Here is a 25,067-nt window from a genome sequence, read left to right as displayed (position 1 = left end):
CTGCAGGACCTGGGACCAGCACAGAATCAAAGAATGTTTTGAGTTGGAAAAGACCCACAAGGATCGTTGGGCCCAGCTCTTGGTGCTGCACAGGACAACCCCAGGACAATCCCACCCTGTCCCTGAGACCCTTCTCCAGAGGCTCCTTGAGCCGGGGGTGTCCTGTGCCAGGACTTGCTCCTGGGGCAGCATCATTCCATGGTGCAGGACAGACCCAGGCAGGGAAAATTCTGCTCAGTGGATAAAACGGGAAGGAAAAAAACAACAACAACAAAAAAAAAAAGACAGAAATATGTGGGACACCTCATTGTCTCTTTCACCAGCAGGATGATGTCGGTCTTCAGGGCTCTGGGGCCCCACAGCTGATCCCCAGTGCCAAGGTGGGAGGTCTGTGGGGGGCACGGTCCTTGTCCCTGCCTGGGTGCCCGGGCCGGGAGCTCTGCGGGCACCGGGCTCTTGTGATCCCGACCGCGAGCACACGTGGGAGCAGCCTGGGATGGGAACTGAGCTGCTCTCCGCTCCCCGGCACCCACTGCCACGGCGGGTTGTATTTATTTGGAGAGAGGAGTAAATTTCTCTTCCCCTCCAGGAACTGTTGGTCCTGGACAGAAACCGCATTCCCAGCGTCGTCTTGTCGTCCTCCCATGACCCTTTTCCTCCTCTCCCTGGCACGGGGTCCAGCCGACTTCATTGCCGGCTTTTGATCCCTTTTGATTCGGCGCTGCAGCGAGCCGTGGCCTCGGAGAAGCCGAGCCCCGGGCGGCCGAGAGGGCTGGAGTCAGGCGAGAGGCAGCGGGGACGTGGGAGGGGGGAGCGGGAAGAAAAATATTGAACTTAGTGAGAAAAGCAGCGAAGCAAACAGGGAAGCCGAGGAGGACGAGTGTTAACTGCAGAGCGCGGGCTGGGAGGGGACAGGACAGCGTGACCACGGAGTGATCTCAGAGAGTTTGTGCCGGGAGCTCCTCCAGGCGCGGGGTCCCGGGGTCCCACAGGCAGTGGGACGCCACAAAACTCCCAGAAAACTCACACAAAGATCTGCTGGGCCCACGTGTGTGTCACCACCCCCGACACGGCGCCCTGTGCTTGTCACAGCCGGAATGTCGCAGCGAGGCACCGCAGGGTGGCCACACGGGCCCCAGCTCGGCCCCGGGGTGGGAGCAGCCGGAGCCCTCCGGGGCTGGCGCGGGAGCTGGGGACCGTGGCTCTCGGTCCTGCGGGACCCCACGGGGCTCGGGCTCCTGCCCGCGGAGGTCCCGCTCTGCCCCGTGCGGTTTCCCCCGCTCCTCCACGCCGGTGCCGTCGGGGGGGCCGAGCCGCTGCCCTCGGCGGGGCCGGGGCGGGCCGGGGCGGGCCGGGGGAGGCGCCAGGGCCGGCGGCGGAGCGCGGCGAGCGGGGGAGGCGGCGCCGCCGGAGCCGCCCCGGGGAGCGGGGCGGCGGCGGGCGCGGAGCCGGAGCCCGTAGCCGTGGCCCGGGGCCGGGGCCATGCGGCGGGCGGCGGCGCTGGTGCTGCTGGCGGCGGCGCTGAGCGGCCCCGGGGCCGGTGCGCGGAGCTGCCCCGCGCTCAGCCTGGGCTGCAAGTGCGCGGCCGAGCGGGCCAAGGCGGGCGGCGGCCCCGGCGCGCCCCGGCGGAGGGTGGTCTGCAGCGGCGGGGGGCTCCCCGCGCCGCCCGAGCCGCGCCTGCTGCCCGAGGGCACCGTCACGCTGTGAGTACCGCGAGCGGCAGCGTCCCGGGCGTCGCACCCGGCCCCGGGCATCGCCCCCCTGCCCCCGGCATCTCCCCCAGGGTATCTCCCTCCGGCCCGGCATTGCCCCGGCCGCGCTGCCGCCCCACGCCCGCTGCCCCGGGGCACTCTGAGCGGGACGAGAGCCCACGCGTGGGTCGCGCTGAGCCCTCTCCGTGCTGGAGCTGCGCGGCGGGGAGCCCCCGCATCGCCCCGTGCCGGGCAGATGCTGCGGGGACTCGGGAACCGGGGACGCGGGGCTGGGCGTGAAGCCCCGCGGGGTCCGGAGCGCAGTGAAATTACTTTTTCCTCTCAGTAAGCGACTCTGCACCCGCGAAAGCGTCGCTCGGTGCTGCGTAGCGCGGTTTAAATCGCGTTAAAGGGGTGTCGTGGCTCTGGGCTGCCGGGGGGACCCCGCTGTCCGCACGGCGCGGCGACAGAGCGGGGCTGGTGCGGACGTGAGGTGGAAATCCAGGAAACGGGCTCCTTCTCCTGCTTCCCTCCGCAGCGTTTCTGCTTGCTGGGGAACATGTTTTTGTTTGAAAGTGACTGCTGTCCCTGGAAATGTTTACTGAGAGGCCATCAGGAGCGGTTAATAGGTTTGGCGTTTGTGCAGAGGTTCTAACGCTGCTGCTTGATCCGTAAAGGCTCCTCTTCCTCGCGGCCCCCGTGCCGGGGGTTGGGGTTCGGCTGGAGCTGGCAGCCGTGTGCTGCTCGCTGCAGGGTTTATTTATAACTCCAGAGGAGATGTTTGAATTAAAATCTGGATTGGAGGCTGGGCTGGAAGCTCTGCAGCTGGGGGGAGCGTGGCTTTCCCCCCGGAGCGTTGTCCCGGCAGGGTGGCCGTGCTGCCTGCCCGTGGCCACGGCTCCCACCTTGCCCTCCTGCCTGGGGTGGCTGGGGCGCTGCAGAGGTTGGGCTTGGGGGCTGCCTCATCCTGTCTGCTCTCACATGCCCGAACCCGTGGGCCGTGTTGCCATTGCTCTGGTTTCTCGGGTGCTGCTTGCTGCTTTGGGGTGATGGTGGCAGCGAAGGTGACCCCACTGGCACCGCTGTCCCCATGTGCAGTGTGGCCATGAGCGCGCCGGTGCTACAGGGTGATGCCGTGAGCAGGGCCTGAGTGCAACGGCCACACTAAAAGCATAAATTGTCCCAGAACAGCAGCGCTGATGGGTGTCGGGCTTCCCTCGGTGGGGGACACTGGGGGGCCTCAGGCAGGTGACAGCTGGGCTCTCCATCACACTTGTGAGCTTTGCTCTTCATGTCTTTACTCTTGTGGCTGTTCCTTGTGTGTCAGCCCCTCGCAAGCACAAATGGGGACGTTCGGTCCTTTGTCAGTTTGTATTTGGGAAAAGCATCCCATCCCACATCCCAGGCCTGCTCCAGTGCCCTCCCCAGCTGTTCCCAGCGAGGCAGGGGGTTGTGCTGCCTGTGCTGAGGGCTCCCTTGGAGGGGCCGGGATGACCGTGCAGAAGCATTAGGGCATTACACGATCCCACTAAAACGTGACATGAAACCTACAGGCGTAGGCAGAAACCTACAAATATGCGGTGACCCTGGCTCTGGTCTCGTGCAGTAAACATGATTTATTCCAAACCCTTTCCAGATGGAACAATCAAAACCAGAGGCTCCGACTTTGGGAGCGTCTCCTGGAGCCACTGGGGTGCGGGCAGGGAGTGGAGGGGCCCAGGCATGCGGCAAGGGCTGCACGTGCCTTGGGGATATCCTGCTGGGGACAGCCAAATCTTGAATTCTGTGGATGAGCTGGGTGTGAGCAGGGCTCCTACGTGTGCCCCAGGGTGCTCAGGTCCCCTCTGTCCCCCAGGGTGCTCGGGTCCCCTCTGTCCCTCAGGGTGCTCAGCACTGCTGTTGCCCCTGCTGCAGGAAATGTGTTTGGGGCAGTGACACTTCAAAGCAGAGCCGTGTTCCAGCGCTCATCCGGTCCAGCCTGGAATCAGGAGTGCCGGAGTGCTCAGCACGGGGGAGGCTCTTCCCAGCAGCCGCCAGGCGGGAGGGACGCTGGCCCGGCCGCAGGTCCAGCTGTCCAGGCTGGGGACAGGCGGGCGGCCAGAGAAGCTTCAGTGGCTGCAGGAGGTCTGTCACGCCGTGGGTCCCTCATCCCGCCTCCCATTTGGCTTTTCCCACACTCTCCCTTTATTTATCTTTAATTATCAGCCTGCACTGAGGAATCCTGCGCTGCAGCTGCTGCGCATTTACCCCCCGCGCCTGAGAAACGCGTGCTGGCATCGCCCTGGCCGGGCAGGGCAGGGATGGGGGACCAAGGACAAGGGGTGGCGGGTGCCTGTGGCCCCAGGGACCTGCCCTGCAGCCACTGCTGGGCTCGGCACGGCCCCAGTGTCCCAGGGGACGTGCTGGTGGCTGATGGGGAGTGTCTGCTGAGCAGAGCTGTGGCTCCTCTCCCCTCATCCCTTCGCAGGGATCTCCAGGGAAGGCTGTGGGTCTGGGGAGGGGGGTGATGCCCACACATCGCCCACAGCCCCAGCAGAGGTTTCCCGGTGTGTGCTCTCCAACACCCACCCCAGTTTATAGCCAGGTCATTCCTGTGCCCAGCTCCCGGCAGGGAGGAAGGAGGGGTGCCAGGCTCGGCACATTGGGCTGTCACCCCGCTCTGACCCGTGGCCCCAGAGGGGTCACCTGGCTGCGCTGGCAATGCTGGCACCAGTGCAGCCTGGGGCACAGCGTGGCCCCAGCCCCACATCCTGCTCCAGTCAGGACAGGGGGATTTGTCACCTCTCGGGCCGTCCCTCCAGCGTGGCTGTGAGGTGCCGGGGTGCTGCAGACAGGGATTAACGAGGCTTTAATCCCCCCCAGCTGACCCCTGTGCTAATCGCCCCGTGGAAAAAGCGCCACATCCCTAACGAGGGCTGGAGAGGCTGGGCCAGCCCCGCTGTCACACGGGCGGGAGCCCAAACCTCTTCCAGATGTGGAATCCCAGCACAAGCCTCATTTATGTGCACAGCTTGATTGCACTGAAATTACAGATTGTCTGCAGGGAATAGAGGACTTTGACTTATGACCAATTTCCAGTTCTACTTGAACTCCCTGCTCCAAGGCTGCTCTATGCTAGGCCCTGCAGATGGTTTCTTTCTCAAGACTTCTTCAGCTTTTTATTTGTTGTTTATTGGGCTGCGGCACCATCAGGTTTGGGTTTTCCAGGCGCTGTAGGTCGTGGTGCTGCCCGGTGCGTCGGAGCATCCCGGCCCAGGCTGGCTCGGGAGGCTTCGCCCTCTCTCCAGGGCTTATTTTTCCTGTGCTAACAAAAGCCGAGGGTTGGAACAATAATTTTCACCATCCAAAATAGCCCGGCATGACGTGAGGCTGGAGGAAACGCCCAGGCAAGGCACAGGGAGGGGAAGAGCCCCCAAACACCCAAACAAAGCAAGGAGGGGGGGATCCCCCAAGATGTGGGTCCCCTTTGGGATGCAAGGTTCTTTCTGGGAGCTGTGGGGTCCTTGCTGGAGTGTGGGTTCCCCCCAGGGATGTTGTGAGCCCCTCTGGGATGCTGCAGAGTCCCCCTGGGACTCCGTGGGGTCCCTCTAGGTTGCTGTGTGCCCCCCACCCCCCCGTGATCCTGCCGCCCCCAGAGCCTTTCTCATTGCCAGAGCCTTCAGCACCTCTCAGCAGCCCCGGGGCCCCTCTTTTCCCTTCTTGAAATCCCTGTGCCGAGCAGCGAGCCGTGCTCGGGGCGCAGCCTGCGCCGTATCTGCTCCCGGCATATGCTTTGAATTAATGCACTTGGAGAGCAGAGCCGGGCCGGTCCCCGCCCCCAGCGCGGCCCCCCAGGAACGCCGCTGCCTCCCCTGCCCGGGCTGGGGAGCCACCGTCTCCCCGCGTCCTTTTTTGGTTGGGTCCAGAGGAAGTTTATTGTTTCAGCAGCCCAGTTTCTGGAGCTGTTATTTATCCAAGTGGATTCCAGCACGCTTGAAAAAACAATCTTGTTTTTTTCACTTTTGGCTCCTCTTTTTGAGATGAAAAAAGAGGAGAAGAAGAAGAAGGGATCTGTATCTCTCTGCCGGCAGCCTCGAGGGCTCCAAGCCCGCACAGCCCTGGCGCGGGGGGGTTGGAGCACCCCTTCCAGGCTGGATCCCCGGGATGGGAGGATGCTCCTTGGGGCTCCCCCCGCCATCCCCACCACGCATCCCCCATCGTTTCCGTTTGACTCCATGCTCCAGTCCTTAATCCCCGCATTGTCCAGAGGGACTTTTCCAGCCGCCGCTCAATTAGCCGATTATTGTCCCCGTGGCGGGGCTGACCCGGCAGGAGCCCCCCGCCCGCGGGGCCGGAGGGTCCCGGGCACCGGGCAGGGTGAGGGAGCCGCTCCCGAAGGAGGCGGGAGGGTTCTGGAGTGCACCGAGGCCTGGGGGTGAGAGGGATCCCCAGCACTCCCTCCCTCTGGGACTGGGCTGGGGGTTGCTCCTGCTGAGCCGAGGGGTCCCAGCCTGAGCTGGGAGATGAGCAACAGCTCCAGAGGCCACAGCTCTGTTTCCATGGCCTGCCGAGCCTGTAGATGGGTGGGATGGGAGGGCACCGGGCCCCCTCTGCACCCCCAGACCTCGGGGAGCATGTGGGAAACCACTGCAAGCCCTGCCTGGATCTCGCAGCCCAGCGACAGCAGCTTGGCCTCGGTGAGCTGGGGGCTTATAGCCCCGCACCCCCTTCCCCCCAGCTGATCCCTCCTCCCAGGGCAGCTCTCAGGGTTTGAAAGGCAGTGGGGGGCTCTGGATCCGTCCCCACAGCTGGGCCTCCAGCGTGGCTCAGGGGCTGCTGGCCCGTGACCCCCGTGGGCTGGGTTGGGTCGGGGGCTCACTGATCCCATTGTATTTTGGGGGTGCTCAGCTAATATCCGGTAAGGGGACAGTGCCAAGGACCCACACATAGCTCTGCTGCCTGTGGACATGTGGGAATGGAAAGTGCCATGGAGCCTGATGAGAATTTCCTGGGGAAAAAAACAACAAAAACAAAAATCCCTAAAAAACCCAAACAGAAAACAATTTGGAACATAATCTCCATGAAACTAGAGAAAACAAAACAAACCCGTGTTGGAGGATGTGGGTTGTAACTGGGGACTGCGACCCAGATGACTTCTGTAGGACAGGGAAGAAAAGAGCCAGGATCCCTACCCAGGAAAAGTTTTACTGGGGGAAAAATTTTGGGCAAACTGTCACTGTCAGCACAACACTTTTGTGCCAAGCCCTCCTTTTAGTCAAGGATCTCTTCTCCTTGAGAAAGGACAGACCTGGGCAGCTCAGGGTGCCCTGAGCCGTGCGGGGGTCCCGGCCTTTTTCTGGAGGGGCTCCGGGGGTGGCTTTGCCCCCGGCCGGGTGGCCTCGGGTAGGGCGGCAGATCCCAGGTGCAGCCGCTGCTGCTGGAAGTCAGGAGCGCCGCCTTTGAAGGCGGGAGCTGTGGTGTTATGGCAGAGGTGCAGAGGTCCCGGGGCTCTGAGCGAGGCCCCCCGGGGCTCGGCCGAGGGCTGGGAACCAGCGGGGTGCGGGTCTGGGCTCCGGTTCTGCCACCACGCCGGAGCTCGGCCGCAGCTGCGTTCCCCGGCACAGCCCGTGCCTTCGGCTGTGAAATCTCCTGCCGCTGGAATGAAAACCTCTTGGAGCCCTCGGGGACAGCACGGCCTTGAGCAACAGCCCCTACCGATGCCGTGGCGAGGAACTGGGGCGCGCCACGGGCTGCCGGGGCCGTGCCAGGAGCGATGGAAACATCCCTGGAAGCTGTCCCCTGCTCTGGGAAGGGCCCTGGGCTGAGCTGGGGCGAGCCGAGCCCCGCAAGGAGTGCTCCCGGTGGGGAGGGGAGGGCCAGGCATGGCCCTGGCCGTGGCAGCTCCGGCCGCCGGCGTGTGGAAGCAATTTGCAGCTGTCGGGGCCGCCGGACGTTTCCGCTCCCCGCCGGCCGGGTCCAGGGGCCCGCGGACGCGCCGGTGCCCGGTGGCGGCTCCTCATTAACACACGATTCGAGGCTGCGCTGGCAGACCCCGGCCCTTCCCTCCCACCCAGCCTGCGGGGGCTGCGGGTCCCGGTCCCGGTCCTGCCCGGGGCCGAGCGCGGCGGCGGCTCCGCGGGCAGCGCGTCCGGAGGGGCCGGGCGGCAGCACAGAGCGGCCATTCAGCCCGGCCGCCGGGCCCGCCCGTGTGTAAACAGCCCCGGCCCGGCCCTCAATGAGCCCTTTTTCCAGCCGCTCCCCCGGCCAGGCCTCCAGGATGCCCTCCCGGCCCGGCTGCCGCCTGCCCCCGCTCCGTCTCTGGGTCGCTTTGCCGACGCTGGCGTCGCCGGTGCCCGCCCGGGAGTTCCGGGGAGGCAACGCTGGTCCCCGAGAGCGGGGTCTGGCTCTGCTAATTGCGCTAACGAGCTTTAATGAGCTCCTGGCTGAATCGCCGGGTAGCTGGTCCACTCCCATCACCCCGCGAGGGGCCCTTTGGTCAGCAAAGCTGTTTATTTTGGGGTTAAATCTCACTGCTGGAAGGCTCCTGGAATAGCCACAATGACCATCAGGAGCTGGGGGCCCCTTGGTGCTGGGGTGGGGGTCACCTCCTGCACCAGTAACTCCTCGCACCAAGGTGATGCCCCAAGAGCCAGCGCGGGGATCCCATGGCAGTCAGCCCGTGTGGTCCATGGCATGAGGACCACGCAGAGCATCCCAGCACAGCTCCTGCATCCCCACATGGCCGTTGCATTCCCTGTTCCCACCTGGCCGTGCAAGCCTGCCCCTGGAGGGGACACCTCGGTGGCCACCACCGCAGGGGCACAGCCAGGGCGTGGCCGCTTGTGGGGGTCTGTCTGCCTGTCCTCCCTCCCCACCAGCTCCTGGGCCACCAGGGCACGGCTGGGGGGCTCTGGCAGGTGGGGTAACGGGGCTGCCCCTCTCCCTCTGCTCTTCCCACAGGCTGCTGAGCAACAACAAGATCACAGTGCTGGAGAACGGCTCCTTCTTCGGGCTGCAGGCTCTGGAGAAGCTGTGAGTGGGGCTCGGGCAGGAGGGTGGGGGGCAGTGGAGTGCAGGCTGGGCTTCCACGGTGGGTGGTAGCACCATCACTCGCGTTCTGCCCCTGATGTGCTGCAGCAGGAGCGGCACTGCAGCGCAGAATTTGCCACTGGCACCCCCGGGCATCCCGGGGACCCCAGGAGCTGCAGTGGGGCGGGAGGCGCCGGGAGGGCCCCTCCATGAGGGCCAGTATGAAAAGAGACATTGTCCCCCCGAACAAAGTCAACTTTCTTATCTCTCCATGAAAGGCATCTCTATGGAGGGAGCTGCGAGAAGGGGAGATTTATGGCCCCCATATGGGTTTGATCTGTAGGTATGCAGGCGCGGGGACCGGCACTGAGGGTGTTTTGTTCCCGCCGCGGCCCTGCGAGGGTCTCGCGCATTCCTGCGCTCTGCGGGCTCCCGTGGAAACCCCCACGGGACGGTTTTTGGGGTGAGTGAAAAGCACTCACCTTAGGGACAGCATCCCACGTAGCAGAGTCCTCCCCAGCAGGGGTCAGAGTGTGGGGTCACCTCCTGCTCCGGGCACTGCACCCTCGTGAGCGGGAGAGATCGTGGGACACGGGAAGGAGCATGGCTCTGTAGCCCCCGTGTGCCCGGGGATGCCCTTAAAGGTCGCCATATCCTGGGAGAGCAGCTGCCCCAGGTCACCTCCTGTTCACCACGGGGCCAGAGGGGGCCTGGGGCAGGTGGGCAGCGCTCCCCCACCCCGGCCGGCCGCATCGCGCTGTGCCGCGCCTGATTGCCCTCGACAGGAGCCAGAATTGTTTTCATCGGGTCGCTCTGGGGCCGTGGCGCAGACGTGCCCCATGGAGAGCCCGTGCTGGCATGGCGGGGACACCGTGGGGGCTGCGGGGCCCCTCGCTTCCCAGCCCGGGGCTGGCAAGGCCCCCGCCCACCCTGGCACCCACCGGGGGGGCTTTGGGGTCCCAGCACAGTGGGGAGAGCCCATTCTCTGGATGTCAGGGGTGCCCCCACGGACCACCTCCCCCCTGGCTTGGCATCTGCAGTGATTTGTAGCGGCGTAATGAGATTAATGAGTCTGAGTGGGGACGGTATGCGGCAGCGGCTCATTAGCAGAGCCCCGCTTGGGAACGGCCCTGGGGGGATGCGAGGGGGCTCGGTGGGTGACAGCAGGGACAGGGATGGACTCTGTCCGTCCATCCGTCTGTCTGCTGGGCTGCAGTGGGTGCACAGGGAGTTGTGGGCTCACCCCAGTGTGCTCGGGGCAGTGAATCAGGATGGCTCAGGTCCTTGGGGCCACCAGGGTTTGCTGCAGTGGGGGTCTCTGTGCTCTCGTGGTGATCGGGGTCCCGATGCACATGTGGTGCTGGGGTGTCCCCGCGCACACGTGGCACTGAGCCACTGCTGGCTCTCGTGCCACTGGCTGGGGGAGGAGGGGGCTCGGGACTGCAGGAAATGCAAAGGCAAATGCGCAGAGTAGGGAAAAGAGGAGCCTTATCGGAAATAGCAGCAGCAGCCCCGGCCCGGCCCGCGGGAGGAAGTGCCTGAGTGAGGAAGGCTGCCGCTGGCCGAGCGCCAGGCTGGCTGCAAGCCCCTGGGGCCCAGCACGGTCCCCGGCGGGTCCCATCCCCGGCTGGTGGTCCCTGCAGCACCCAGACCCGCCAGACCTGAGCCGGGGGCCGCAGGTTTTGTCACCGGATGTCTTTTGGCTGGCAGGGTGTGCTGGGGGTGCTCTGGGGGTGGGAGTCCCTGGGAAGCCCAGCTGGACGGGGGGCCGGCAGCGGTGGTCGCCCTGGGCACGAGCCAGGGGGTTTGCAGGACGGGTGTTTGTGGCAAGGGGGCTCCTGTTGGTGCAGGCGGCGGTGCAGGTGAGTGGAGCTGTTCTTTCAGCACCAGCGCTCACCTGTGCACACCTGCCCGCACACCTGTCTGCCCTGCCGGCCGCGGCAGCTGCCGGGACGCGCGTCTGTCCGTCAGCAGCGCCGGGAGCGGCAGGCGCGGCTGTTGCATCAGCCCGGAGGGCCGGGATGACGCCGGCTGCGTTTCCTCTCGCCGAGGGGCCCTTCTCGTCCCGCCGGCGGGACTCCCCCCTCGCATCCCGGGTCTGCTGGAAGGGGTCGCAGAGCTCCCCATCCCGGCCGCTGGTTTGCGGCCCTCCAGCAGGGCTGTGGCTCACGGGGTGTCCCCAGGGCCGCAGGCAGAGCAGCGGGAGACCAAGCGGCGATCTCCGCGGAGACTGCTATAAATAAACACAGATCCGTATGGATCCCATTTCCTCTCCCGGACAGCGCCGGTGCTCAGCAGAAGTTGCCGCGGGTCCCAGGGGCTGGCCAGAGCGGCCGATGCCACCAGTGCTCCCCGCTCTGCCGGCAGCTGCCCCGCGAGGTGTGTGCCAGGCGAGTCGCTGATTAGATGTGCGCCCGCAATCAAGCTAATTGCTCAAAGGACCTGTCCGGGGCCGTGCTCTTATCCCGCACGCAGGAGATAACCCGCCGGGATACGGCTGCTCCGGAAGCAATGCGGGGCCGGTGCCAGCAGCCAGTGCCAGCGTGCGGGGACACTCGATGCTCCGCAGGGCACCCAGGGTGTGCCCAGGGGCTGGCATCCCCCCGGGGGCAGCGGATGCGCCTTCCCTGCATCCCTCAGAGAGATAACGAGAGAGAAATAGGATGGAGAAACTGCTCATGAGGCCCCCGCAGGGAGTGGGCAGCGCCTGGGGGGGCCAAGAAGGGGATGGGGGCGGGGGTGGAAGGGGTGTGCTCGTGCCCCCGGTGCTGTGTCTCCTGGAGATGGGGCTCCCCGCAGCACACCCCCAGAGCCGTGCCTGTCTCCCCGCAGGGACCTGAAGAACAACCTGATCAGCACAGTCCAGCCAGGCGCCTTCCTCGGCCTCCCCGAGCTGAAGCGGCTGTAAGTGCCGGTGCAGCCTCTCGGACGCCCCGGGGCTGGCCCTGGGGACAACAACGGGGACAGTGGGGCATCCCCAGCCCTGATGGCCCCTCCACTCACCTCGCAGGGACCTCTCCAACAACCGCATCGGCTGCCTGAGTGCCAGCGTCTTCCAGGGCCTCCTCAACCTCCTCCGACTGTAAGTGGCTCCCTGGAGACACCCTGGCCAGCCCTGTCCCCTTCTCCTGAGAGCGAGGGGGTGTGCAGGCACATGAAGGGGCCTGGGAGTGTCCCCTCTCCCAGCAGCTCCCTGGCCACCTCCATACCATCTTTCTCTCCTGTCCCGCAGGAACATGTCCGGAAACATTTTCTCCAGCCTCCCGCCCGGTGTTTTTGACGAGCTCCCCTCCCTGAAAGCCGTGTGAGTTGGTGCCCGGGGATTTCAGCGCCCGGGGGGCCCCTACTGAGGGTCGCAGGGCCGGCGAGTGCCCCAGCCCTGCGGGTGCCCCGTGACACCATCCCTTGCAGGGACTTTGGCACCGAGTACCTGACATGCGACTGCAACCTGCGCTGGGTGCTGCGCTGGGCCCGCGAGCGGCCGGCGCAGATCTCAGAGCGGACGGCGTGCGCCTTCCCCCGGCAGCTGCGCGGCGTGGCCCTGCGAGGGGCGCGGGACGGGCAGCTCCGCTGCGGTGAGCCGGGGCTGGGGCGGGGGCGGCGGCGGCGGCGGCGGCGTGGGCTCACCTGTGTCCCCCGCAGTGGGAGCCCCGGAGCTGCACACCCACCACCTCATCCCGTCGCTGCGCCAGGTGGTTTTCCAGGGCGACCGGCTGCCCTTCCAGTGCACGGCCACGTACCTGGACAACAGCACCCAGATCCGGTGGTTCCACAACCGCGAGCCCGTGCAGGAGGATGAGCAGACAGGCGTCATCGTGGAGGAGAGTCTCATCCACGACTGCACCTTCATCACCAGGTTAGGGATGGGGCCGGGATGGGAATGGGGATGGGATCTGGACTGGGATGGAGATGGAATTGGGTTTGAGATGGGGACAGAGACAGGGATGGTATGGGGACGGGGATGACCACTCGTGGCCACAGGACTCACAGGTGTGTGGGTACAACGTGCCATGGGTGGGCTACCGAGTGTGGGCACCTTTGGTGCTTCATGGCCTGCATCCCCCTGTCCCCAAGCTTGGGGGATCGCTGTGAGGCAGCCCTGCCGTGACAGCCCCTCTCCTGTGCCCGCAGCGAGCTCATCCTCTCCAACATCCACGTCTCCGCCAACGGCGAGTGGGAATGCGCCGTCTCCACCTCCCAGGGCAACGTCAGCAAGAAGGTGGAGATCGTGGTGCTGGAGACCTCTGCATCCTACTGCCCTGCCGAGCGGGTCACCAACAACCGCGGGGATTTCAGGTGGGGGCCGCGGCGGCGCAGGTGCCGCGGCAGGGGGGGACACACGTGGCCGGTGCCACACGGAGAGTGAGCAGTGCGTGCAGGGGCCTCTGCTCGCCGCAGGTGACCGTGCGTCTGGTAGCGATTAACGGCACAGCTTTTGAAGGGCTTCCCGTGCCGGCGGCGCAGCCTGGCTCCAGCAGCAGAGGTGTTGGAATTTCTCTGGCACGAGACGAAAGGCTCCGGGCGCCCGCCGTAACCCCGGCGGGGCCCTTACGGAATATAAATTACTGGCACAGTCAATGTGGCTTAAATTAGCGGTGCCCCCCCACTGCCCGCTGCTTCCCCCCGCGCGGCCGGAGCCGAGCGGGATACGGGGCTGGGAGAGGGTGGGGGCTTTTGGGGGAGCTCCACGGCAGCCTCCCCAGAGCCCAGCGGCGGCAGCGGCTTTTGGGGGAGCTCCACGGCAGCCTCCCCAGAGCCCAGCGGCGGCAGCGGCTTTTGGGGGAGCTCCACGGCAGCCTCCCCAGAGCCCAGCGGCGGCAGCGGCTTTTGGGGGAGCTCCACGGCAGCCTCCCCAGTGCCCAGCGGCGGCAGCGGCTTGCGGAGGGGGCTGCGGTGCCCGCGGGCGGAGCTGCACAGGGGCCGCACGGGGGGAGCAGGCTCGGGGCGGGGCTGCCCCGGGGTCACTGTGTGCGGGTGCCCGCAGGTGGCCCCGCACCCTGGCAGGGATCACGGCCTACCAGCCCTGCCTGCAGCACCCGTTCGCCGCGGGGCCGGCGGGCCTGGGCTCGGCGGGCGAGAAGCAGGCGTGGCGGCGCTGTGACCGCACCGGGCGCTGGGAGGACGGCGACTACTCCCACTGCCTCTACACCAACGACATCACCCGTGTGCTCTACACCTTCGTGCTGGTGAGTGGGGGGCCCGGGGGCTCGGCCGGGCCGGAGGGGGCCCAGCCGGTGACTGTGGCCCTGCCGTGGCCATGCCGCCCTGCAGATGCCCATCAATGCCTCCAACGCCCTGACCCTGGCTCACCAGCTCCGCGTCTACACGGCCGAGGCAGCCAACTTCTCGGACATGGTTGATGTCCTCTACGTGGCCCAGATGATAGAGAAGTTTATCGGCTACGTGGACCAGATCAAGCAGGTAACGAGCACTGCAGGTGTCCCCTGCCTGCCCCAGTGCAGCCTGGTGTTTTTGGGGCAGAAAAGCATGAATTGGGGTGTTTCCTTGTGGGACGGCGGTAGCTCTTTGCAGAGCTGCTTGCTGTCCCCAGCTGACAGACGTGATCGTGGAGATGGCCAGCAACATCATGCTGGTGGACGACCACATCCTGTGGATGTCCCAGAAGGAGGAGAAGGCCTGCACCAGCATCGTGCGCTCCCTGGAGAGGATCGCGGCCCACACACTGGGCAGCAACTCCCAGCACGTAGCAGTGGTGAGGGGGAGCACGGGCTAGGGCTGGATTCGGGGAGGAGGGCTGGGTGGGCTGCTGGGTGGGGTCTCTGGCCATGCCAGGGGGGTCTGTGCCCATGCCAGGGCTGATGATCCCTCCGTGGTGCTGGCAGAACTCTCGCAACATCGCCTTCGAGGCGTACGTGGTGAAGCCCGAGAGCTACGTGGGGCTGAGCTGTGTGGCATTCCAGCGGTGGGATGGGGTGCCCCCAGGACGACCCCCCCAGGCCGAGCGGGGGGCCGAGCCCACGCCCGACCAGCAGCTCAGGCTCCGCTGCACCACGGGGCGACCCAACATCTCCCTGACCAGCTTGTACATCAAGGTATGGGAACGCCGGGGGTCGGGGGGCTGGGGTCGGCCCCCGCTCACCAGTGACCGTGCACCCGCAGAACAGCATCACCCTGGCCTCCATCCAGCTGCCACCCAGCCTGTTCGCCAGCCCCGCCCCAGCCATGCCGGGGGCCGACTGCAAGCTCCAGCTGCTGGTCTTCCGTAATGGGAAACTCTTCTGCAGCACCGGGAACTCCTCCCGCCTCGCCGACGATGGCAAACGCCGCAGCGTGGCCACCCCAGTCATCTACACCGGGACCTGTAAGGGCAGCATGGTGGGGTGCTTGGGGTGCCCCGTGGGGCTCCCTGGGGCATTGTGCTGGTGCTCCCGCAGCACAGAGCCGTCCCTGGGCTCGTCATGGGGAGATGGCAGCGCGCCTAAGGGATGTGCAGGGTCCCTGTGCCCAGACCCTCTGGGGGTGCAGGTGGAGGGGTGTCACTTGTCCTGCTGACCCGGTTTCTCTATGGCTGCAGATGGCTGTGGAGTGGGGAACCTGTCAGAGCCGGTGGCTGTGTCCCTGCGACACCCCGGGGAGGGCACGGACCCCGTGGCTGCCTACTGGAACTTCGAGGTGCTGGGGGGCATGGGGGGCTGGAGCACTGAGGGGTGCCAGCTGGCCGCCCGCGAGCCCAACGTCACCTCCCTGCACTGCCGGCACCTCAGCAACGTGGCCGTGCTCATGGTAGGTGTGGGGCGAGCAGCAGGGCGGGAGCATTGCCAGGGCGGGGAGCGTGGGGCCTGCAGGAGGGTGGTGGAGTGGGCCAGGGGCACAGGGCCGCTGCTGTGGGGTGTGACGGGCTGTGCTGTGCTGTGCAGGAGCTCAGTGGGTTCCCCAGCGAGGCGCAAGGCGCTGTGGAGGTGCTGCACCCGGCCATGTACACCTGCACGGCCGTGCTGCTGCTCTGCCTCTTCACCACCATCATCACCTACATCGTCCACCACGGGTGAGGGAGCATCCAGCGCCTGTGCTGCTGCTCTGGGGGCAGGGCTGGGCTGGGCTGGGCTGGGCGTCTCTGTGAGCAGCGGGAGGAGCTCCCCAGGTGCCAAGGGCCAGGAGAAGGTGTACAGGCATGGCCATCCAGTGACGTGGCCCTTTAGGACAGGGGTTCTCAGGAGAGTGAGAAAGCACATTCTCAGGGAATGTGCTGCCTGGCGAGTGGCCCTTGGTCCTGGTCCTTTGCCCGTGTGCAGGAAGTTACCTGTACATCTCCAGCCACGCTCCGTGGAGCTCCAAGCTCCAGGGACGGGCTGTTGGTGCCTCCCCCAGGTGCAGGATTTGTGCCAAAGGGAGCCGTGGCTTTCTCGGGGCCGGGCAGGAGCTCACAGGTGCCCGCTGTGCTCTTGCTTTTGCAGCACCATCCTCATCCCGCGGGAGGGCTGGCACATGCTGCTTAACCTCTGCTTCCACATCGCCATGACGGCCGCCGTCTTCGCGGGAGGCATCACCCTCACTGGCTACCGAGCCGTGTGCCAGGCCGTGGGTACCGGGAAGTGCCCAGCACCGTGGGGTGCTGCAGGATGGGCACCGGGGGGGCTGCAGCATCCCCTCCCCAACCACGGCCTCCTCCCGCAGGTCGGCATCATCTTGCACTACTCGTCCCTCTCCACGCTGCTCTGGATGGCAGTGAAAGCCCGAGTGCTCTACAAGGAGTTGACCTGGAAAGCGCCACAGCAGCCGGACAGGGACACGTCCCAGGCAGCCCCCAGACCCATGCTGCGGTATGGACCCCCTTTCCCCCTGCCCCGGCCCCGCGGGGTCAACTCCGGGGCTTGGGGCGGGTCTTGATCCTCTGGACAAGCCCATCCCGTGCTCTCCCGTGGGCTCCGGGTGTGCGGTGACACTTTCCCTCCCCGCAGGTTCTACCTGATCGCCGGCGGGATCCCCCTCATCATCTGTGGGATCACAGCAGCTGTCAACATCCAAAACTACCATGACAACAACCCCTAGTAAGTGTGCCTGCTCGAACCTTCCTCCCACGTGGGTGGCCTCCCTCTGCTGGGGCAGGGGAACTGGTGGCACTGGGAATCTGGAGAAGTTTGGAAAATGGTCAGTGAGTTTCTTCCTGAGAGTTATCCGTATACCGGGAAATAATCGTCCAGGCAGCCGGCACAGCTCCACAGAGCCCTGCCGTCAGGGCAGGGGGGCCGAGCAGCTCCACGCCGTGGCCCCTCAGAGCCCCTTTCCTCCCATACAGCTGCTGGCTGGTGTGGCGGCCCAGCCTGGGTGCTTTCTACGTCCCAGTGGCTTTCATCCTGCTCGTCACCTGGATTTATTTCCTCTGTGCCGGGCTCAGCCTCCAGTGCCGACCCTCGCACCAGAAAGACATCCCAGAGCCGCTGGAGCCAGCGCCGCGGCTGGGGGGCACCAGTGACCTCCTGACAGACTCTGGGTCCATCTCGGTGACGCTGAACTCTGGGCCGCCCTGCCCCGAGGGGGACGGCGTCTACTCTCTGCGGGTGCAGTTCTGGGCGCTGGTGGCCACCCACGCCCTGTACGTGGCCCTGTGGACGTTCGGCGCCATGGCCGTGTCCCAGCGCTGGTACCTGGGCATCGTCTTCAGCTGCCTCTACGGCGTCACCGCCGTGGCGCTGGGGCTCTTCATCTTCGTCCACCACTGCCTGCGGCGCCGGGACGTGCTCAGCTCCTGGTTCTCCTGCTGCCCGTCGTACCGGAACGCGCTGCCCATGCAGGCCTACGTGCACCCCGGGCTGGGGCCGGAGGACGGCTCGCAGGTCTTCATCGGCTGCGAGCCAGAGGCCGCTCGCTCCGGCGCCTCCTCCTCCTCCTCGCCCAGCAGCGCCGGCTCTGCCGGGGGCCGCTGCAAGCTCACCAACCTGCAGGTAGCCCAGAGCCAGGTGGAATCCCGCCCGGCGCCCTGCCCGGAGCCGGACGCTGCCGACGGGAAGCCCGTCAGGCACACCAGCAACCTCCACGGCCGCAGGAGCCACCGGGGCAGAACTAAGCCGTGCCGGGACGGGAAGCACCACCGCTTGAAAATGCTGCGGGGCCCCTCGGAGCACCCGTCCAGCGAGAGCGGGAGCCTCCACAACAGCCACTCCGAGAGCTACCCCAGCGGCAGGACCAGCCCGGCCAGCGGCGGCCGCGCGGGGCCGCGGGTGCCGCAGGACGGGGACGCGGTCCCCAGCCCCTCGGAGGGCAGCGACGGCGGGCGGCGGGTGCCCGACTTCGCCGAGGCTCGCCGGAGGAGCGGCAGCCGGGACAACCTGCGGCCGGGCGGCAGCGCCGAGAGGGAGGCGAAGCGCCGCTCCTACCCCCTCAACGTGGGCAGCCACAACGGCGGCCTCAAGGGCAGCAAGTACGACATCAACCTGGCCAGCGCCGACAGCGTGGCCTGCATGAAGACCGGCCTCTGGAAGAGCGAAACCACCGTGTGAAGGTGGGGAAGGACCGACGGCCGCAGCGTTTTCCTGCGGGAGCCGCGGCCGGAGCTGCTCGGGGCACGGCGGGGGCAGCGCTGCGGCGATCACCTCGTGCACTAGCAGGGATGGGCGGCACAGCCGGGGGCTCCGGTCCCCCCGGGCACAGCACGATCCCGGGCCCACCCATCTCCCCGAGGAGGCTCCGAGCTTCCCGCCGCGGTGCCGGCGGCTCCAGGCAGTCCTCGCCCGCCAGCGGCCGGAATTGCAGCCGTGCTTTAATCACTCCTGCATGTCACTTGAGATTGATCCTAAATGCTATTTTATATTCTACAGAGGAAATGTCTATTTTTCAAAGCTATATTATTGAATGTATATATGTATAGACAGAGCCGTAGGTGACGCGAGGGCCCCGCTCCCGCCCCTGGGCCGGGGCCTGCCCGTGCCACGACTGCAATATTCCCACCGAGGGACCACTCCAAGTGCCCTTCACGTCCAGGCAGCGCAGCCCCAGCCTGAGCACACTGTCTCTGGAGAGCAGCTGCTCCCTCTGCAGTGTTCCTGGCTGTGCCAGCCCTGGGGGCGGCGCGGTGCCAAAGCCATATTGCAAAGCCAAGCACAAGGTAAGAGGAGCCTCAGCTCCAAGGTGAGGTGATTGTCTGCACTGCTTTAATGCTAGACACTAAAATAACGGCCAGAAAGGGCTCCAGACACTAAAACCACAGCCAGAAAATGCTCCCAGGCCCTCAGAGGCTCAAGGCATGCAATGGGGTGGGCTGGCAGACGTGTGCTGCTGCCAGGACTGACCCTCTGTGCCAAAGCACCAAAGGACCAAGATGTGGGAGAGGCCCAGAGCAGCTGTGTCTTTAATCCAGGCTTCAAGCTCAGAAAATACCTAGGTTTGCTCTTAAGAAGGCAGAGACCATCCTGGGGAGCAGGGACCATTCCTGGGAATGCAAGAGAATGATGCCAAGGAATCAGGGACCTTTTTCAGACCGTCAAAGGGCCGGAACCTGGATAAGCACTTATTGTTCCCATTGAAAAACACATTTTCCCTTTTTCCTAGCACACAGGTAAAACAGCCAGGCTGCCGAGAGGCTGCAGCACAGCAGAGAAGGAAGGTGGGAGCCTGGCGCCTCCCCTGCCCTTTCCAGCCTCCCCTGCCTCAGTTTTTCCCCACCTGCAAATGAGTTAAATAACGTAGCTACCTCCGAGGGGTCGTGGGGCTGGCAGGGCCACAAGCCAGGGGAGGAAAAAGCACTTAGTGGGGATTGGTCTCACCTGGGATCCACTCACCCCACAGGGCTGGGGAACCCCGGGGCTTAACCTGCCACTCCCTGCCTGCCTCGGCTTCTCTGCCCAATTAAATGTTTAAATATTTCATTGTCCCTGGTATTTAACACAGCTTAAACCATTAGTGCAGCTCCTGCAGCCTCCCCAGCCTGGCTGACGCCCCGTGGTTCTATTGCTTGCTGCATTGTGACAGTATTAGAGAAAAAGCTTTGTATTCTTAATTACACTTTGTTTTGTCTGTTTACAAGCGAATGACATATCAACAGAGCTTCCTGCAATATCTGGGGGGAGGGGAGGGAAATATGCCAAAGAAATGTCTTTAAAGGGGTCTTTTGCATTTTTATATGAATAGAATGTTTCTAGCAGATATGTTTTGTTTAATATATTAAAGATACACCAATCTGCCAAGATCTACTGTGATTTGTCTCAGACTTCATGTTCAAATACAGCCTGGCCTGCAGAGTTTTGACCCTTACAAAGTCATTCTGCTGAAGAATGAGAAGTCCAAGGTGAGGCTGCCCTGGAAAACTTGGCACCTGCACTTTTATTTACTTATAACAGAAACGTAGCACAACCTGAAGCAGTCACTCCACAGAAAGCCCATTTTGGTCCAGCACATTAAGGAGGAGCCAGTCTGCTCCTTCCCCACAGCTTCATTCCCTGGGTGACTATCCCTGCAGCACAACCACTCTGTCCCTGGTGGGCTTCACACTTCTGGTCCCAAAACCATCCCTCTGGGCCACGGCCACCTTCAGGGCCAGGCCTTGGCCTTCCTGAAGGCCCGGATCTCCTCGGGGCTCCGCAGGTACTGCTCGATCTCGCTGTCCGAGATGGGCTCGTCCCCCGTGATTGCCACGGCCGGAGCGCTCGGAGCTGCCGCCCGCAGCCTTTTCCTGGGGTGGATGAGGCAGGGAGGGAGCAGGGGCCTCAGGCTGCCCCCACGCTGCTGCTTCCCTGCCCGGGGACAGCCCTGCTGCTGTGCCGCCCCGGGAGAGCTGGGGGGGCACTGGCCTGGGGAGTCCTTATCCAGGCAGCCCGGGCTCACAGAGCCCTGGCCTGGGGAGCCCTGGCTTGGGGAGTCCTGGCCTAGGGAGCCCAGTCCCACAGAGTCCTTGCCCGGGCACCCCTGGCTTACAGTGCCCTGGCCTGGGCACCCCTGGCTCACAGAATCCTGGCCTGGGAAGTCCTTATCCAGGGAGCCCTGGCTCACAGAGCCCTGGCCTGGGCACCCCTGGCTCACAGAATCCTGGCCTGGGAAGTCCTTATCCAGGGAGCCCTGGCTCACAGAGTCCTTATCCAGGGAGCCCTGGCTCACAGAGCCCTGGCCTGGGCACCCCTGGCTCACAGAATCCTGGCCTGGGAAGTCCTTATCCAGGGAGCCCTGGCTCACAGAGCCCTTATCCAGGGAGCCCTGGCTCACAGAGTCCTTATCCAGGGAGCCCTGGCTCACAGAGTCCTTGTCCAGGGAGCCCTGGCTCCCAGAGCCCTGGCCCGCGGCCACGTCCTGCTGGCCCTGCTCGTCCTGCTGGCTGAAGGCGCGTTTGAGCAGGAAGAGCCGGTGCTGCAGCAGGTCCCCGATGTGCTTCACCACCGTTCTCTTGTCCAAGCGGAAGCCACGCAGCCAGGAGAGCTGGGAGGCCATTCCCAGCAGGATTTCCAGCAGCTCCCTGAGCCTGAGGTGGGCCGGGGGGGGCAGGTCCACCCCTGCCAGGCGGCAGAACCGCGCCAAGGGGCAGCTGAGGCGCGGGCCGGGCCGCAGCGACTGCCAGGCCAGGAACGCCGCGGCCGTGACCACGGGCACGGGGTGCCGGCCGGTCACCAGCCACGTCTCACTGGCCAGCTCCACAATGGCCATGGTCCGGGCCAGCAGCTGCTCCTTGTCCTCCAGGAAGGGCGCGGGGACGCTGGCCGTGGGCTGCACCAGCCGGAAGCTGTGGGGGCGAAGGGGCCACGGTCAGGGGGAGCCTCGGGGACAAACGCACCCTGCTCCTGCCGTGGCTGCTGCTCGTGGACACCAGCAGCAGTTTCTTTATGGAAAGGGTTCTCAGGCACTGGAATTGCTGCCAGGGAGGGGGTGGAGTCCCCATCCCTGGAGGTGGCACTCCGTGCTCTGGGCTGGGTGACAAGGTGGGCACCGGGCACGGGTTGGACTCGACGGCCTCAGAGATTTTTTCCAACCTCAGAGATCTGGGATCCCGTGATCCATGGTGCCTCCCTGAGCACCTCTGTGCCCTCTCCAAACTGAGGAGAACAGGGCAGGATGAGAATCACAGCCCAGGTGTGACAAGGGAGGGACAAAAGCCAGCCCAGCCCCAGCGCACACACCTGTGTCACAGCTCAGCCCTGCCCACGGCCACACCCCAGCCTCTCCACCCAGCCAGGACAAACGAGGGCTCCAAGGGGCGGGCAGGGCCCCCTCACCTGTTCAGGTGCGTTGTCACCAGGTCTGCCAGGCTCAGGGCGGGCACCGAGAGCCCCAGCTCCCTCTGCAGGCTCAGGTAGACGCTGGCAAAGAGCTCCTGCCTGGCGTAGAGCAGGGAGCACACGGTGCCCATGGTCAGGGGCCAGCGGTGCTGGCGGCACGCCACGAACACGCAGCAGCCCCCCAGCAGCTCCTTCTTCTCCAGGCTGACCAGGTGGAAGGCGGGGAGCTGCAGAGCCCTCTGGAAGTAGGACACGGCCGTTTCCTCGAACACGGCCGGGAGCTGCAGCACCTTGCAGAGGTCCTGGACCCGCCGGATCCCTGCGGGATCAGACACGGAGCGAGGAATTCCAGCAGGCAGCGCTCACCCAGCCCGGGCACTAAAGCCCCTCCCAGTCCCTCAGGGCAGGCAGGCACCGGCCGGATGCAGCAGCAAGTGCCCTCCCCCGGCTCAGCTCCAGGGGATTTGGGCACTTTTTCACCACAGAAGCAGGTGAAACAAACTGGAGCGGCAGGCAGGGAGGATAGGGTGTGCAGGAGCTGCTCTTACCTCGCTGCAGGCAGCGGCTCAGCTGCTCCTTCTGGCCAGTGCTCTGGGAATAGGCGACCTCTGGAAAACAGAGGTGGATCTGTCAGTCCTGCGGGGATCCAGGGACAGAGACGTGGATCTGGGGCCAGCAGATGCCCACAGAACAGGACTGCAACAATCAGAACTGTTTGAGGGCGCTGAGTTAGAGCGGCACAGGTAAAAGCGAGCTCTTGGATCTCCTCTGAGCTGGGGATTCCCTCCAGACAGAGCCAGGCAACGGCCCCGGGGCTGCTCCGCTGCACTTAAAGCTCTTCTAAGATTTCAATGAGATTTTAATCAATCATCTCTTTTGAGAAGAAGAGATCGCCCAGTTTAAATGTAAAGCTCATCACCGGCTCCAAGCCAGACCCGGGCCGGGAAGTGCTGCGGGTGTGCCCTGGGATGGAAAGCCCCGCTGGTGCTGGGGGGCATGGAGGGAGGGGAGCGGCCGGTCTGACCCGAGAGTGCCCGGCACGGCCCCGCGGGCACTCCGAGACACAGCTCGGGGAGCGCTTCGCTTCTCGGACCGGCTCGGAGAGGCCCAAACGAGCTGCGGACCGTCGGTCCTGCACCCCCCCGAGCGCGGACGCTCCCGGTTCCGGTACCGCACCCCGCAGATGCTCCTCGTCGGTGTAGGTGGTGGTGAGGAGCCCCTCGGACAGGACGCAGCCGCAGGCGGCGCAGACCAGCTGCTGCTGCGCGTAGTGCGCGTCCTCCACCAGCGACCCCGACCCGCACTCGGGGCACTGGCCCCGCGCCGCCATCGCCGCCGCCATCGCCGCCGCCGCCGCCGCGCCGGGGGAGCGCTGGCGCGGGCGCACCGCCAACAGCCAATAGCGGCGCCGCCCGCCCCGAGCCCACCAATAGCGGCGCCGCCCGCGGTCCGTCCCGATGCCCGCCCGGCCGAGGCGCCGCCGGTGCACGCTGCGTTCCGCCGCCGCCAGTTCCGGCGGGGATGCCCGGTGGCGGCGGCGGCCCCGAGACCGCGGGGGGAGCGGCACCGAGGGGACAACGCGTCCTCCTCGGCGGGGAACCGCCAAGCACCCCGGCTCGGAGGCCCAGGGGCCCTGATGGCCTCCCCCTCCTCCCATCCCCGCCGCAGCCTGAGGCCAGCGCTCCATGCGGGCCCAGCCGCGGCCCTGCCCTCCGCGGTCTCCGCGGGTGCTTTGCAGAAACTCGCGGCTCTGCAGGTGGGACGAGCCCGTCCGGCAGGCTTCCCCAGCCCGCGAGGTGTGTACCAGGAAGCTCCGCGCGGATGGCGGCAGGGATGGAAGGAGCCCGGAGCGGGATGAGCAGAGAGGCACAAGGAGGGGACGAGGCCCTTCGGAAGCTGCTCCTCCAGAACAAAGACACGGTGGTCAGAGCACTGGGTTCCAGGTGTCTTTATTTTAGTGTTCCGTAAAACCAAAAGGCGTTTAAAAACAAACAGTGCCTGGGCTAAAAGGAGGGAGTACAAGCAGGGAACATGCATTGCATCCTTCAATCCTAAACAACAGATTTGATTCTGAAGGCCCTTGAGGATGTAAAATGCCAGTCCCCTCACACCAAAGGAAGCCTTTAACGAGTGTTGCCAATAAAAACGAGGTACGAGGGCTGGGCCAGGTTTTTGGGGCTGAGCAAGTCGGTGACTGGGACCCCCGTGCCCCCAGCCCTGGGTCTGCTCGGGGAGAGGCTCCACAGCTGCAGCCACCGGGACAGAGGAGCCCCGGGGCAGGAGGCTCAGCTCGGGCTCCAGCCAGCACACACGGCTGGAGCTGGCACAGAAAGGCTGCCAGGGGAGGCTGTGCCAAGCGCTAAGGCCTCATCTCTGCTAAGAGCATAACATCATTTATTTTATGAACAATAATATTAGTTATTGCTTTGGTTCTGTGCAGGTCACTCTTCCCAGTGGAGAAGAAGGCTAAAATACAAGTTCATCAGTGAGGTACAGGATCCTGTGTCCAGAGATCCACAGAGGCACGAGGAGGAAACAAATCAATCCTTCATCTTCCTCACTCGAGCAGGCACAGGAGGCAGCAGCAGCTCCAGCAAGGCCAGGCAGCACCACTCAGAATGAAACCACCACCAAGGCTGCCTTCACTCAGAGCAGAGGGGACAGCAGAAAGGAGAGAACGCCCTCGCTGCTCAAATAACACTAAAATGAGATAAAAGTACCTGAAGTCTTGCAAGACTCAGCTCCTAAGGCTTGTCTGAGGTCAGGCTGCCCATGAGGGACAGCTCTGCCAGTAAAGCTCCAGACTTTGGTAGCAGGGATAAACAGGAATAGAAATGTCATTAACAGCATTTCTTTGATTTTTCTAATAAATGTTTACATCTCTGTGCACATCTATGAAACTGCTCCTCGCTACAAAATACAGCATTTGAGATCTCCAGTGGTTTGTGACACTGTAAGCAGACTGCTCACAGGGTGAGAGTCCATCCAGTCCCTCAATAAAGTGCTTTCCTGTAGAGAAATGGAGTTAGAAACTCACCCCTGGGCCAGGAGTGACCCAATAACCCAACAATTTCCAAAGGTAGGAGTGTTTATTTCCATAGAATTAAGGCTGGAAAGCTTTAAGCTTTGGTCCTCGTGAAGCTTTGGTCCTTTGCAGGGCTCTGTTGGTTTTCCAGCTTCCCTCTAAGCCTTTCATGGACTCTCCCTGCCC

At 64.7% G+C, this 25,067-nt stretch overlaps 3 protein-coding genes across 3 annotated transcripts in view; 2 read left to right on the top strand and 1 right to left on the bottom strand.

Moving 5' to 3' along the window:
• EIF4EBP1 (eukaryotic translation initiation factor 4E binding protein 1) overlaps positions 1 to 25,067 on the top strand; it is a 56,878-nt gene that overhangs the window by 931 nt on the left and 30,880 nt on the right. The gene's annotated exons all lie outside the window — the stretch shown is intronic.
• On the top strand, positions 1,400 to 19,842 carry ADGRA2 (adhesion G protein-coupled receptor A2). Its single transcript, XM_068174645.1, has 20 exons — positions 1,400 to 1,703; positions 8,631 to 8,702; positions 11,532 to 11,603; positions 11,710 to 11,781; positions 11,932 to 12,003; positions 12,111 to 12,274; positions 12,342 to 12,555; positions 12,831 to 12,995; positions 13,684 to 13,885; positions 13,971 to 14,120; positions 14,251 to 14,412; positions 14,543 to 14,752; positions 14,820 to 15,021; positions 15,235 to 15,443; positions 15,578 to 15,705; positions 16,115 to 16,238; positions 16,335 to 16,480; positions 16,619 to 16,708; positions 16,957 to 18,361; positions 18,396 to 19,842. Exons 1-19 carry the CDS (start codon positions 1,483 to 1,485, stop codon positions 18,155 to 18,157), a joined length of 3,876 nt encoding a protein of 1,291 aa, XP_068030746.1. The 5' UTR covers positions 1,400 to 1,482; the 3' UTR covers positions 18,158 to 18,361; positions 18,396 to 19,842.
• On the bottom strand, positions 19,347 to 23,201 carry BRF2 (BRF2 RNA polymerase III transcription initiation factor subunit). Its single transcript, XM_068174654.1, has 4 exons — positions 23,033 to 23,201; positions 22,405 to 22,464; positions 21,854 to 22,175; positions 19,347 to 21,363 (listed from the first exon to the last, which is right to left on the bottom strand). The coding sequence occupies exons 1-4, from the start codon at positions 23,196 to 23,198 to the stop codon at positions 20,184 to 20,186; spliced, it is 1,728 nt and encodes a 575-aa protein (XP_068030755.1). The 5' UTR covers positions 23,199 to 23,201; the 3' UTR covers positions 19,347 to 20,183.

This window comes from Anomalospiza imberbis, chromosome 28 (genome assembly GCF_031753505.1).
Source record: "Anomalospiza imberbis isolate Cuckoo-Finch-1a 21T00152 chromosome 28, ASM3175350v1, whole genome shotgun sequence".
Lineage (NCBI taxonomy): Eukaryota > Metazoa > Chordata > Aves > Passeriformes > Viduidae > Anomalospiza > Anomalospiza imberbis.
The sequence above is the reverse complement of the archived record's forward strand: the minus strand, read 5'-3'. Positions and strand labels throughout refer to the sequence as shown.

Excerpts from the sequence above, each read along its gene's own strand:
- BRF2 (XM_068174654.1), bottom strand. The coding sequence starts at position 23,198 with ATGGCGGCGGCGATGGCGGCGCGGGGCCAGTGCCCCGAGTGCGGGTCG. Across the intron at positions 22,465-23,032 it reads CGACGAGGAGCATCTGCGGG|AGGTCGCCTATTCCCAGAGC; the intron begins GTGCGGTACCGG and ends TCTGTTTTCCAG. Across the intron at positions 21,364-21,853 it reads GTGACAACGCACCTGAACAG|CTTCCGGCTGGTGCAGCCCA; the intron begins GTGAGGGGGCCC and ends TCGCCCCCACAG.
- ADGRA2 (XM_068174645.1), top strand. The coding sequence starts at position 1,483 with ATGCGGCGGGCGGCGGCGCTGGTGCTGCTGGCGGCGGCGCTGAGCGGC. Across the intron at positions 1,704-8,630 it reads CCCGAGGGCACCGTCACGCT|GCTGCTGAGCAACAACAAGA; the intron begins GTGAGTACCGCG and ends CTCTTCCCACAG. Across the intron at positions 14,121-14,250 it reads ACGTGGACCAGATCAAGCAG|CTGACAGACGTGATCGTGGA; the intron begins GTAACGAGCACT and ends TGCTGTCCCCAG.